At 45.0% G+C, this 14,986-nt stretch overlaps 1 protein-coding gene and 1 pseudogene across 1 annotated transcript in view; both read left to right on the top strand.

Annotated features, from left to right (window-relative positions):
- The window catches only part of LOC126482139 (synaptic vesicle glycoprotein 2C-like), a 173,853-nt gene extending 171,271 nt beyond the window's left edge, over positions 1-2,582 (top strand). Inside the window, exon 13 of the mRNA XM_050106116.1 lies at positions 2,527-2,582. Within this exon, the coding sequence (XP_049962073.1) occupies positions 2,527-2,582 (56 nt within the window). The remainder of the gene's footprint in view (positions 1-2,526) is intronic.
- Positions 1,107-1,224, top strand: LOC126482448 (5S ribosomal RNA; annotated as a pseudogene).
- Positions 2,583-14,986: the final 12,404 nt, after the last annotated feature.

A 14,986-nucleotide genomic window follows, 5' to 3' on the forward strand; every position in this document is an offset into this window, starting at 1 on the left:
GCGAACACCCAGAGGTCTTCCTGGGTCCCGGTGGAGGGGGTGGTCGAACCACTTGCCCATGACCAACCTCTCCACCCCAAATCTTGTGACACAGGAACGTCTTTGACTTTTACCTGCCTGTGCTGTCTGTCTGATCCCCTACCCAGGTTGGCACTACTATACTACAGAACTACTTCCCAGCTAAGATTTGGCCACGCTTTACGGAAAGTTGTGAGGAGGATTAGGAAAGTTCATATGCAGATTCACATTTACGTACAAGAAATGCATAATACACGACACATATAAATACGTATTATGAAGCCTGACGCATTTCATTCCAGCCGTCCACATGGGTTCGGTTGCACCGGCGGCCGGCCGTGTCGTGTAATAAAATTGGCGGTGAAGCCCCCTCTGTTTGTATTTCTCCGTGCGAGCGGAAACTACTGTACCGTTTCATCGATACAAATAAAATGTAGTATTGAGGTTGGATTTCATTGGGGACCGTGATCTCGATGACCGCATTATTAGTATATCAAAGAGCGAGAAAAAACAAACCAGAAAAATGTAAACAAGAAAAGTGGTGGCCTTAGCCCGTAAGTGGTTTGAGATCATTTATTGCAGCAAATCGATTTACACATTGACTGAAATCGATATACTGTAATAAATGATTTTAGAACCTCCTGCGACCGAGGGTGCCATTTTTATTGTTTACAAAATGCCATATCTCAAGTTTCCTGACATATGTTCGTAAAGTTACTTTCCATTTTTTTTTTCAACTGCGCTGTGTAGGAATGCGGGATACTATTTTTAGTAATACCGCGTATTTCGTATTTTGACAAAATAAATGTTATACTTACAAGTGAATGGGAAAGATGTTCTGTAAATCGAGCAACTGCGATGTCAGCTTAGCTCGGTCCATACTTGCGTCTAAGTGACGCGGTGACGCTGCAACCCTCGGAAATATATCCTAAGAGTGAAACGGTAGCTAGCACATCAGTCCACGCACAAATCATACACATCAGTGTTAATGTGAGAGTGCTACGTCGTTTGAAGTCTCCTGCGCATTGTTGCTGCCTTGTATAAGTTGAAAAACCATACAGAAACATAAATTTAACCTTTAAGACAAATCCAACGGCCTTGCCGCAGTGGTAACACCGGTTCCCGTCAGATCACTGAAGTTAAGCGCTGTCGAGCTGGGCTAGCACTTGGATGGGTGACCATCCGGTCTGCTGAGCGCCGTTGGCAATCGGAGTGCATTCAGCCCTTGTGAGGCAAATTGAGGAGCTACTTGATTGTGAAGTAGCGGCTCCGGTCTCGTAAATAGACATACTGCAGGGAGAGCGGTGTGCTGACCACATGCCGCTCCAAATCCGCACCTAGTGCGCCTGTGAGCTGAGGATGACACTGCAGTCGGTTGGTACCGTTGGGCCTTCCAAGACCTGTTCGGACGGAGTTCAGTTTAATTTTAGAGCAAGACAGAACCGTAGAGAATTAATTTCATGTACTATGCGGCCTGTCCCGGCGGAGGTTCAAGTCCTCCCTCGGGCATGGGTGTGTGTGTTTGTCCTTAGGATAATTTAGGTTAAGTAGTGTGTAACCTTAGGGACTGAAGACCTTAGCAGTTAAGTCCCATAATATTTCACACACATTTGAACATTTTTGTCCCGGCGGAGGTTCGAGTCCTCCCTCGGGCATCGGTGTGTGTGTTTGTCCTTAGGATAATTTAGGTTAAGTAGTGTCCAAGTTTAGGGACTGATGACCTTAGCAGTTAAGTTCCATAAAATTTCACACACATTTTTTGAACCAATAATTTCAAGCAAAAGAGGGGGGGGGGGGTGGCAATTGTGGACTGTGATGTCAGAAAATTGTACAAGAAAACTTAATGTGTAACAGGGAATCACCATGTATAAATACGGAAATACTCTTACTCAAGACAATTTATCGGCAGAAATTAATGTATGTGCGCTATATTTACTTCTGAACTGGCAGAAGTGAAAGTCTTCAGGATGGCAATGCTTTGTGCCTGATCCCTGCCACTGATAACAATAGCAATAATTATAATAATAATAATGTGTAGGCCCTACAACAGTGTAGTAGTCATTACACAGTAACTAATGTGTTGTGCTGTTAATCAGTTTGTTTATCTGTTGCAAAGCGAATAGTGAAGCAATTTATGGTTCATTGTAGGAACAGTCTTATGAAAAAGAGGTGGTAGTAATGACGTGTCAAAAACCATTTAGTTTCGTGACCGAAACACCGTTGATGCCTTTTGTATTTTACCTCTAAGAAAATTTCATTTTACCCCTCTGGGAGTAGATCAGAAACCACTAATCTAAAGTCATAGCTGTCTCATATAGAAACTAATTTTAAATATATTTCATGGTGTTCGTTTTGTCAATTTAGTGTTAGTGGCTGAGGAAAGCCATACAAAATTCTGCAAGGAATGTTTTGATACAAAGGGTCTAGACAGCATGTGCTACTGTACTGCAAAAACTGAGCCACCACCCATAAAGATCTATGTCTGAAAAGCACTTCTGCACGTTTCAGCTAACGCTGCTTTCACTCGCTTGCTGCCCGTCACCAAGGGCAAGACGTTAGCGTGAAGCACGTGGAGCCGCACACTGCTAAAGCTAAGAGTCAAGCAGTTCCGGGTGTCGGTAACGACGCTGCGGTACCTACGGTCGACTCAGCGCGTCACTGCTGAGATGTCAACATCCTTCACTGCAGGCACACCTTCTCGTCTTCTACTTAAACTGCCGGGTGCGCTATGTCCCTCGTAAACACCGTGTGTGTGATAACGCAGCTCAACGGTTCCTCATCAAAGTGAGGAACGTCTCAGTATTGACATGTACATGTTTAACTTATTTATGACAATAAATTCTTTTGTTTTTTTTTTACCTAGAGATCCCTGTATATACTTTTCTTTTAGAAACTATTCCAGATTTATCTCATTCAGGAAAATGCTGGAGCTATAAAGTCGTGTGGCACTGCCATCTGGAAGACTACAAGGAGTAGTTTTAGCCATTTTGGCCGGTAAGGGTTTTGACTATATCCAACACGTTCATCCTCAGACAATCAGTAACTGTAATTATAATTAAAACTATTCTCATTTGTTTTTCAGTCGCAGCTGCAATTTTTAATTATATTGCATGTTTCGGTCACTCTGGATGATCTTCAGATGTAAGTGGTTGTGCCAGCAATCCGTCTTGTTTGTTAATAACCCCATTCCGTGTACTGCACTCTGATATGAGCTATTGGACAGGCAAGACGAGTTGCTGACGCGATTGCTTGGTTCTGAAGATGCTCCATAGTGATCGAAACATGTCATGTAATGAAAAATGTATAACTGATACTGAAGGATAAAAGTAGAAACGATTTCCTTCTGCCCTTTTGCTTGCGGGTATGTAAGATGTGTCTGACGTGTGTATGTGAAGTGAAGGTGAGTGTAATTGATCCATGTATAGGGTGGTGTTACTTTTTTTTGTTTGTATAATGCTAACGAGAGAAGCCGGATGGTGTCGCCACAGAACACACGCTTCTCGAATAGCACCTAAAGGGCATCCAAACGTAACATTCCGATCCAACAGACGAGATGATCATCAACACTATCCAGTGCCCTAACTTCATGAGACGCTGTGGAGAGGTTTGGAACATAATCCTAGACACTGACACAAAGTGTGGTGATCAGGAGCTTTATGCTACTACATCTCTCCTCCCCTTGCCAGCTGTTTTAGCAACAGCCACAGGAAAGACTGCTGAAGCAGCCGAGTGGTTTGCAGGCCTGTCACTGATGAAATCCTGCAGCTGATTGATAAAATAATACTGGCGTAGCATTGTGCAACACAGCTATTTGTCGTAGTAATTATCTGGGTTAGTATATGCCAAGGCACAACAATGCACTTTCACAGCCATCTGCTTGAAAGGAAGGAAGTTCCTGTCACAACACGTCAGGGTGTGCAGAGTATAAATGCTCCCTTCTCAGCCATTAGCCGAACTTGTTTGTGGACTTCAAACTTCTGGTATCTCCGTGACCATTTCCGCACCAGTCATCAGCCCAATGTGTGGTCAAACCGCTACAACCTCAATGAGCATCGTCATCAGCTAGGAGCAACTGCTATTCTAGGGGCGCCAAGTTTTCAGCTGGTTACACTGAGAGGCGGCCTCTTCCTGGGTGTCATCGCCTGACACTCCAGCCGACCTCAACGTGTCCTGCATTCAATGCAGGGAATTCACTCAGCATTTCTGATTGCGTGGAGCTGTCTACAATATACGTGAGGCCAGCTGTAAGTGGTTGCTAAGCTCACCCCATCCTTGCACTCCCTCCAACTGTGTTACTTTGAGGTGGCTTGTCATCACTCCACTGTCCACATCCACCATTTTCTTCCTGGGTGCATTGGCCTCTTGTATGCGAGTAGTGCTTTGTAAATAATACTGTTATTCACTGGTAGTGGACGATGCCGACCAACAGATCCTGCAGTGCCATTCTGGGGCACAAGTCGCCTCCTGGCTGGCAATGGCTTCAGTGTTAGTGCTGCGCCTGTGTGTCTTTAACGTTTTGGTGTGGCAACAGCAAGTACTTATACGGGCGACATCGTGCAGCAACGATGTGTAGTCTAACTTCTACGTTCTCACTGAAAATGACTTCTTTTTTCATTACATGGGGTTGGACAAGAAATGTCTAGTCGCCCAGACTGATGGATGGAAAGTTCTAGTATCGTAAGGATATTCACTGAGTGACTTAAAGCGGTTTTAGAGGGTGATAGATAGGTGAACCCTGAATTGGGTATACTACAGGCTCAATTACCTCCGTGAAATACATGGTTAGCCTAGAAGAAGTTTCTGTACGCCCCTACCAACAGTATAGGACTTGTTCGAATAAATAATAACTAACACCTACCCTACTTGGATCTGGATAATTTCTGGTGAGCGTGCCAGGCATAGGCTGAACTACTAGCATGTTGGAGTTAGCCGCGCCACCCGAGAAAAACATCTTGTTGATATGAATTTTATCCATAGTGGATGCTGTCGAACTCCGTGACTGTTCCTCTATGAGGTTGTAGAAAAATATCCGCTACCAGTCACAATAAAAGGTTGTTTATTTGTCACGCGTTGGAGATAACTGTAAAAACACAAAAAAATTATTTCTTGGTGACTACACAGATACAAGTGGGACAATTGTAAGTAGTAAGGCAGCATTTGACGAAAATATATCTGTACTTACAAAAAGATGAAGCACCATTATTACAGTTATGCTGTGGTGATAGTTTTGCCACTTGTTACACACTTATGGTCATTTTCACGTCCATATATCAGTTTTGCCAAGTGTAGCTCCATATTACACTATTATGATGTGCACTCGTGAAATACACTATGTTTACATACAAACATGTGGGCCGTGGTCAAAGAACATAGATGTAGCAGATGTAAATATGTTGCTCATACAGAAACTTGTAGGTTCTGGTCAAAGAACTTAGCCACAGGAAGTGCAAAGGTGTTGCATATATAGAAATTTAAAAAGCTATTATAGACTGCGACGTTTCTTGATTCACATTATGAAATATTTGATTCACATTTTCGACGGAAAACTTAGATCTAGGAAGCACAATGTTGTTATATATATATATGAAATTACCCAAATTGATACACTACGATCTCTCAAGAATGGAGGTAAGTACCAGCTGCACCAACCTCCACGTGCTTGTATGATTACCATAAGTACAAACTAGTGGGTATGTGATACATCCATATTCCTTAAACTGGAGGACATTAGGTAAAAGTACAACAAATTTCAATGCAGCAGTCTACCATGGCAGTGGGATAGGTTGTTCCCTGCAGTGGCACAATAATGTGCCTCCGCACCCATCTACGTGACAGTCGAAACATTTTTGCACTTGACAAGTGCCCCCAGTCAGCCCCTAGCAGCAGTTCTGACTTTCACCTGTGCCATGATAATCTACGCAGCAGTCGTCGGTCCAGTGTGTGTCCTAGAATTGTATGTGAGCGGCATTGTATGCTCGGTGAAGCTGCTGGTTTATTAGATAAGCTAGACCTGATGTTGTCGAGTCGAGAAATAGTACCGTCGAGTGGAGGTCTCTCTCTCTCTCTCTCTCTCTCTCTCTCTCTCTCTCTCTCTGGTTGTAATCTCCTAACATCCGGCCATCTCCAAGGATCCTAGGTTCATTGCAGCACATTTTGTCTCTCTTGGCAGCTGCCCAGAGTTGCGAGACATAAGGTCATGGCCTACCAAGCAGACTGCTGCCCTGTATCAGCAAGAACACGCAGTTTCTCGACTCTCACATCGATCTCATGTATGGAAGACATGACGAACAAAGAGGGCTGTTATTCAGTGAGCAACTTGACTCCATCTTCGCCGTGGTATTGGAGGATTCCCACCCACAGATCCCGCAATACCATTGTGGGACAGCAAAAATCTTCCTGGCTGACACTGGTGTTTGTGTTGACTTCCGCGCCACTACGCCATTACAGTTAGATGTCAGAACAGCCAGTACTTACGAGTGACATCGTTTAACAACGATCTGCATAATCTCTTCAACGTGGAGAGTAGAAATGAATTGTTTTTGCATGCAATACGTTTGGACACAAAATTTCTAGTCATCCCTATTGGACGATTGGATGGAAAGTTCAAGTATTCATTCAGTACTCAAGTACTCATTCAGAGTAAATCTATTTAGAAAGTGACAGATGTGGTGAATCGTGAATTGGGTGTACTGCGCGGTTCGGCTACATGTGTTAGGTACATGGTTACACTTGAAAAGGTTTCTGCACGCCTTTGCCGACAGTGTAGGAGATGCTGGAGTAAATGTTGCGGAATTATAGGAAGCTGTACACCATGCAGTACAAGAGCATCTACCTCCTACCTACTACGGCGGCAACAACTTCTGGCAGATCTACGCCCGGCACAGGCTGAGTTAACAGCCATTCTGGAACTAACTGTGCCTCCAGAGGAAAACACCTTGTTGCTGCGCTACAATCTCGCAACAGTGGAGGTAAGCACCAACTGCGCCAAGCTCCATGTACTGGTGTTATTACCCTTAGCAGATACTAACGGCAGATACGAATGTTATGCGCTACATCCAGACGCGGTAAAGTGGGGTACCTTAGAAAAATTTGTACAGTGTAGTTATAATTAAACTTTGTTTGTTTGAGAGGTTCTGAACCGTGGTAAAAAATGCTGTTTTGAAGAGCGCGCCGCAGCGCGTAGTGTGAAGCAGTCGCCCTCCGTTTCTGGCGGTGGCGCCGCTATGGCAATCGCAGTTTTGGTGTCTCCTCTGGTGGTAAAGGGGAGGGTTGCCTGTTCACGTGCATTTAAGGGGCGCTATGAGCTCGCCAGGGGTCAGTTGGTCAGTCAGGTCAGTGTGGGGCAGTCAGTGTCTGTCTGTCGTCCGGAGTGCTAGTACGTGTTAGGCCGCCAGTCTGATCGAGTTTGTTCAGGCAATGGTCATTGGCGGTTGGATCGATCGGTTGGTCGGTCGCGCACTGGGACACAAGATGACTTGTCCGTCTTGAGCGTCGGCGCATGTGAGGTCACCACGTCAGTCCAGTGGGCCGCGCCGTATAGCGAGGGATAGTGGCTTCGCGGCCGACACGAGAACAACAGGAGTCAACCCACGACATCGGTCTGGCCGGCGCGAGCTGCAGTACCATGAGACGGGAGATCGGCGCGCCTTCCTGCGTCCGTTGAAGCGGCTGGCAGTAGGGGCGGGTTAGAGCAACGTGCGGTTCGGGTTGTTCGGTAATCTCCCTATCAATCTGCCAAACGTTAGTCGCTGCCTCTGTCACTTTTGTCGGATTCTGTGTTAACGAATTTATTGCTTGAAGTGTAACGGCCGAATTCCTGAAATATGTTTTTATCTTGCCTATCATCTTGGGGGGCGGTATACGTGTAATGTAGAGCATGTTTTGCCAACCTTGTGTATCTTATGTAAGACTGCTCTTCATGGGTTTTTATTTAAACGGTCGTTTTAGTACATAAAGTTGCCACCATTCTACCGTAAGAGTTTTTTTTTTTTAATCAAGCTGCACCTTCGGTGGCAAGTTAATCTTTTACTGTTAGTTTTTTGTACCATTTCCATCCCTCCTACGGGGTGCATAGTTTATGTGCTTATGTGAGTTGTTAAAATTTTTTAATTTAATGTAATATGGTGTGTTGCCGATTTGCACCAGTATAGTATTTCAGAGGTTGTTCTGAGCGGTCGTGACTACGGCCGTGTCAAAAGGGACCGGCAAGGTTCCCAGCCCGAAAACTCATACAGTAAAAAACTGTTCTTTCTGCCTCTGAATAAATTGTAGCTTGATATTTAGAGGGTACTTTCTGATTATAGTTTTAAATATGTTTAAAGAAAAAGGGCTTTTAGGAATAAAATTTCGATTTGTTGAAAGTAATTTGATTTGTTTTCATCAGTTATCCACTGGCAACTACCTCCACGCTCACATAGTGTGATTAAATGTATTAATGTTCTTGATGAATCGCTAGTAAATAAAGTAAATTCTTAAGAAAAGGTTTTGAAAGTAAATTCACGGTTCAGTTCTTCATGAAAAAACGAGTGGTTGTAGGACATTGAAAGTTCAAAATGGTTCAAATGGCTCTGGGACTTAGAACTAATTAAACCTAACTAACCTAAGGACATCACACACATCCATGCCCGAGGCAGGATTCGAACCTGCGACCGTAGCGGTCGCGCGGTTCCAGACTGAATCGCCTAGAACCGCATGGCTACTGCGGCCGGCGACATTGAAAGTTTGTGGATACATTTTTAAAGAAATGCTGAAGAGTAACAACGAATAAACTAATGAAAGAAATACATTTCAATTTCTACGTGTGAGAATAACACCTTTTAATTGCACACTACGTTTACGTTCCAGGTTTCAGACGTTGCCCAATTGACGACTATCAGCTTCCACGACAGCCTGGAAAGGCACCAGAGATTGCTCTAATGCTGCCTAAATCGTTTCAGGTGGGATGTGGATCACGGAATATTCAGCTGTCGTGACACAGCTCGTACACAACTTGAAGATTGCACATTGCGTCCAGCATTCTAAGCCGTGGCAACAGTTCAACAATTTTTGGCGCAATTGGCCGTCGGACTTTCCCAGGAGCAACTGCCAAATCGCCACTTAATTCCAACTTCCGAATCGTATTCTTCAAACATATTGCGGTAAGAGGACTTCGTATTCCTTTAATGCGTCGATAGACACGAACAGCAGCACCACTGCTACTGTTGTTCTGATAAAACGGTTTTACGAGTCAAGTCCTGCTCACCTTCGTCCGGACACATGCTAACTGCAACAGTAATGCACACCGATGTTTGTGCTTCAACGCTGCATCGCCGTACTAGTACAGGCAATAAACAGTAAGTCTTGACACTAACGCTGCCAACAACAAAAATCCTGCAGCGCATAGTCGGAACATCATTCCCATAAGTCGGATACCCGTACGATAAGTAGCTTTCCGTCCACACTGGCTAAAGTAACGAAAGTTTAATTACAACGATCCTGCACATATTAGAACAAAGGAGATTCCGATAGTTACACCAGATAGGAAGAAGCACGCGTAGATGACAGTGGAACAGCTGCACCGATGCCAGAACGAGCAGGTTGCAATACGTCCCTCCGTTGTAGCCCGGGGAGAAGCGAGCTGGTACTACTACTCGGGGAAACGATTGCGGGAGTACACCCAAATAGCAGAATTGTACCTCACTGCAGCTCTGCCATTTGGTTGTTATTATTTTAACATATAAATTACATGCATTTTACGTAACACGAGATGTATGAAAAAAGTAATGAGACTGATTTTTATCTACCAACGTTTTTTTCTTTTAAAGCTTCAATATTTCGACCTCATATTTTTGAATGTTTTCCAGTGATCTTTGATTTGCTCATTTGAGCTTTTATTGGTCGAGGAGATGTCTCAGTGTGCAATTCCTCACTTTGCCGCTTTGCACCAGAATCGTAATGAAAAATCCAGTATTCATCTCTTGTGATCACGCAGCTGAACCATTCACAGTCAGTGGCAGTCCTCTGAAGAAGACCAACGCACGCATTTCTCCAATCGTCCTTCTGCTCAGCTGTGATGTTTTTCGGCACCATTTTGGCACAAACATTTCTCATATGCAAAACTTCTGTCAAAATTTGATGTACTGTGAAAGTGTTTAACAGGTCACTCATCATGCTTACTGTTCACCGTCGCTCTGATCTCACAAGGGCACGCATACCTTCGACGTTTTCGTCGGTTTCTGAAGGTCTCCCTGAGCAAGGTTCGTCTTCACCGTGGCTCTCGGCCTTCCAACAATGATCTATGCCAGCGAAAAAGTTGTAGTCTTGCTACAGACTGTTCCCCATACGACTGTTTCAACTTTTCAAAGATCGCGCTCACCGATTCTCCAAGTTCAGCACAAAACTTGATGGCATAACGTCGGTGTAAGTTCCGAACACAAGACGTGACGGCATAACGTTGGTGTAAATTCTGCTGTACCATTTCCGTAACACACAACAATGGCTCTACGAAGCTGAAACTCGGACTAAGTATCTGGAACGAATGAACACACTGGTTTACATTAGTAAAACAACACAGTGTTGCCCGATCGCTCTCAACGTTGACAGCCTTATTACTTTTCTCACACACCTTGTACATCCTAGTGATTAATGACAATGAAATAGAACACTCGGTCAAGTTGGATCTGTTTTCATATTCACTTAGTTATGGACATAAAAACTGTACAATACACTGACGAAAAAAAGCAACACCAAAAAATAATGTACAGCTACCGAAATTACGGAGTACATTTGTCTAGGTAACATGGTCGTATTCAAGTCATTAGCATTGCAAGTTCACAGGTTAATGTAAATGCGAAGTAAGCCATTGCAAATGTGAAACGCTGGTACATTAATAACTGGTGTAACCGCCAGAATGCTGAATGCAAGCATGAAGGCGTCCATGCGTTGAGTTGTACAGGTGTCGGTTGTCAGTTTATGGGATGGAGTTCTATGCATGTTGTACTTGTTAATACAGGGACGCTTAACGTTGTTTGTGACTGGCAACCGACTTGTCGTCCGACGATTTCCCATATGTGCTAAATTGGCGGCATCTAGTGATGGAGCAAGCCAAGGCAATGTGTCGACACTCTGTAGAGCATGTTGGGTTATAACAGCGGTAAGTGGGCGAGCCGTATCCTGTTGGAAAACACCTCCTGGAATACTGTTCGTGAATGGCAGCACAACAGTTAAAACCAGAAAACAGATGAAGAGATTTGGAGTCAGGATGCGTGGGATAGTTAAGAGAGTGCTTCTGCTGTCAAACTAAATCGCACCCCAAACAATAACTCCATGTGTAGGTCCATCGTGTCTAGCACGCAGACAGGTTAGTCTCAGGCGCTTAACTGGCGTCCTTCTAACCAAGACATCGCCATCACTGGCACTGAGGCAGAACCAGCTTTCATCAGAAATTACAGCAAAACTCCACCCTACCCTCCAACGACTTGTTGCAAGGGACCACTGAAGTCGCAGTGGAATGCACGCTGTAGGGCGTTTGGCTCGGAACTGTCCTTGAAATAACCGATTTGTAACAGTCCGTTGTGTCACTGTTGTGCCAAATGCTGCCAAAATTGCTACTGCAAATGCAGTACGATGGCCAAAGCCAAACGCGGAACACGATGGTCTTCCTTCACGTTGCTGCCACGTGGCCATTGGGAGGCCGGTCCTCTTGCGACCGAACATTTTAGTGGCCACGGTTGACGGCAGCCAGTGGCCACATTTCTGCCAGTTCTTTCTCCAATAGCGCAGAAGGAGCATCCAGGTTCTGGTAGTCGTATCATAACCTCATTCAAAATCAGTGAGCTGTTAATAATGACATTCTAGTCGCCTTAAAGGCTTTCTTGATTGACATCAATTCACCACGTCCAGTCTCAAAGGTAACTCACGCTCACGACCGTTACAGTGTGTGTTTAAAGTAACCCCGTTTTGCATCCACAAGGTGGCGTTACAGGTGCCACTCTTATGTGACTTTCGGGAAATCTCAATATACCTCTTTCAGATGTACAAACACGCCTACCAACTTTTGCTTATGTAACTGTAACATCCACGAGATAAATTTTAGCTACACTGCGACGAGAGGAAATTTTGCCTCTAACAGTTATAAACATTATCTATCTCACATATAGAAAAACAGTGAAATAAAACAAAACGATGATAAATATTAATTATTTATATAATATTTTAGGATGTAATTGGACATATCGATGTGTATCATAGAAAGACAATGATAATTGTAAATTCCTTTTATGATCTGCGTTTGTCTTCCTACGTTTTTACCTTTTTTTTTGGTTGGCTTTTGCAGGTTGCGGACGCAAGACGCATATCAAACTGATGTTTGTTAAGCAATTGTAATTATTTGATAATTATTACTTGAGAATAGATTCAGTATTATTATAAATATGAGTGAATAATTATTTGTAACTTTAATTCCTCTCTAAATAAGCATTATCTGTGTTAATTATTTCTTTCCGCTGCAAGGAACGCAGCCATTTATGATAGCGATTTGTATCGCATTTTTATCTGTGTTTCTTACGAAAGTATCAAAGGTTTGCTTGATGAAAATGTCTAAATTGTGCGCAATATAAAAGTAAAGTTTGATCGGCATTAGTTTAGATACTTACACCATTAAAAGAAAATTTGCTCTAACAATTGAAAGTCTCTGTCAATTGAAACTTCCTGGCAGATTAAAACTGTGTGCCCGACCGAGACTCGAACTGGGGACCTTTGCCTTTCGCGGGCAAGTGCTCTACCAACTGAGCTACCGAAGCACGACTCACGCCCGGTACTCACAGCTTTACTTCTGCCAGTACCTCGTCTCCTACCTTCCAAACTTTACAGAAGCTCTCCTGCGAACCTTGCAGAACTAGCACTCCTGAAAGAAAGGATATTGCGGAGACATGGCTTAGCCACAGCCTGGGGGATGTTTCCAGAATGAGATTTTCACTCTGCAGCGGAGTGTGCGCTGATATGAAACTTCCTGGCAGATTAAAACTGTGTGCCCGACCGAGACACGAACTGGGGACCTTTGCCTTTCGCGGGCAAGTGCTCTACCAACTGAGCTACCGAAGCACGACTCACGCCCGGTACTCACAGCTTTACTTCTGCCAGTACCTCGTCTCCTACCTTCCAAACTTTACAGAAGCTCTCCTGCGAACCTTGCAGAACTAGCACTCCTGAAGGAAAGGATATTGCGGAGACATGGCTTAGCCACAGCCTGGGGGATGTTTCCAGAATGAGATTTTCACTCTGCAGCGGAGTGTGCGCTGATATGAAACTTCCTGGCAGATTAAAACTGTGTGCCCGACCGAGACTCGAACTGGGGACCTTTGCGTTTCGCGGGCAAGTGCTCTACCAACTGAGCTACCGAAGCACGACTCACGCCCGGTACTCACAGCTTTACTTCTGCCAGTACCTCGTCTCCTACCTTCCAAACTTTACAGAAGCTCACCTGCAAACCTTGCAGAACTAGCACTCCTGAAAGAAAGGATATTGCGGAGACATGGCTTAGCCACAGCCTGGGGGATGTTTCCAGAATGAGATTTTCACTCTGCAGCGGAGTGTGCGCTGATATGAAACTTCCTGTCAGATTAAAACTGTGTGCCCGACCGAGACTCGAAGTGGGGACCTTTGCCTTTCGCGGGCAAGTGCTCTACCAACTGAGCTACCGAAGCACGACTCACGCCCGGTACTCACAGCTTTACTTCTGCCAGTACCTCGTCTCCTACCTTCCAAACTTTACAGAAGCTCTCTTGCGAAACTTGCAGAACTAGCACTCCTGAAAGAAAGGATATTGCGGAGACATGGCTTAGCCACAGCCTGGGGGATGTTTCCAGAATGAGATTTTCACTCTGCAGCGAAGTGTGCGCTGTTATGAAACTTGCTGGCAGATTAAAACTGTGTGCCCGACCGAGACTCGAACTGGGGACCTCTGCCTTTCGCGGGCAAGTGCTCTACCAACTGAGCTACCGAAGCACGACTCACGCCCGGTACTCACAGCTTTACTTCTGCCTTTCTTTCAGGACTGCTAGTTCTGCAAGGTTCGCAGGAGAACTTCTGTAAAGTTTGGAAGGTAGGAGACGAGGTACTGACAGAAGTAAAGCTGTGAGTACTGGGCGTGAGTCGTGCTTCGGTAGCTCAGTTGGTAGAGCACTTGCCCGCGAAAGGCAAAGGTCCCCAGTTCGAGTCTCGGTCGGGCACACAGTTTTAATCTGCCAGGAAGTTTCATATCAGCGCACACTCCGCTGCAGAGTGAAAATCTCATTCTGGAAACATCCCCCAGGCTGTGGCTAAGCCATGTCTCCGCAATATCCTTTCTTTCAGGAGTGCTAGTTCTGCATGGTTCGCAGGAGAGCTTCTGTAAAGTTTGGAAGGTAGGAGTCGAGGTACTGGCAGAAGTAAAGCGGTGAGTACCGGGCGTGAGTCGTGCTTCGGTAGCTCAGTTGGTAGAACACTTGCCCGCGAAAGGCAAAGGTCCCCAGTTCGAGTCTCGGTCGGGCACACAGTTTTAATCTGCCAGGAAGTTTCATATCAGCGCACACTCCGCTGCAGAGTGAAAATCTCATTCTGGAAACATCCCCCAGGCTGTGGCTAAGCCATGTCTCCGCAATATCCTTTCTTTCAGGAGTGCTAGTTCTGCAAGGTTCGCAGGAGAGCTTCTGTAAAGTTTGGAAGGTAGGAGACGAGGTACTGGCAGAAGTAAAGCTGTGAGTACCGGGCGTGAGTCGTGCTTCGGTAGCTCAGTTGGTAGAGCACTTGCCCGCGAAAGGCAAAGGTCCCCAGTTCGAGTCTCGGTCGGGCACACAGTTTTAATCTGCCAGGAAGTTTCATATCAGCGCACACTCCGCTGCAGAGTGAAAATCTCATTCTGGAAGCATCCCCCAGGCTGTGGCTAAGCCATGTCTCCGCAATATCCTTTCTTTCAGGAGTGCTAGTTCTGCAAGGTTCGCAGGAGAGCTTC

This window comes from Schistocerca serialis, chromosome 5 (assembly GCF_023864345.2).
Source record: "Schistocerca serialis cubense isolate TAMUIC-IGC-003099 chromosome 5, iqSchSeri2.2, whole genome shotgun sequence".
Lineage (NCBI taxonomy): Eukaryota > Metazoa > Arthropoda > Insecta > Orthoptera > Acrididae > Schistocerca > Schistocerca serialis.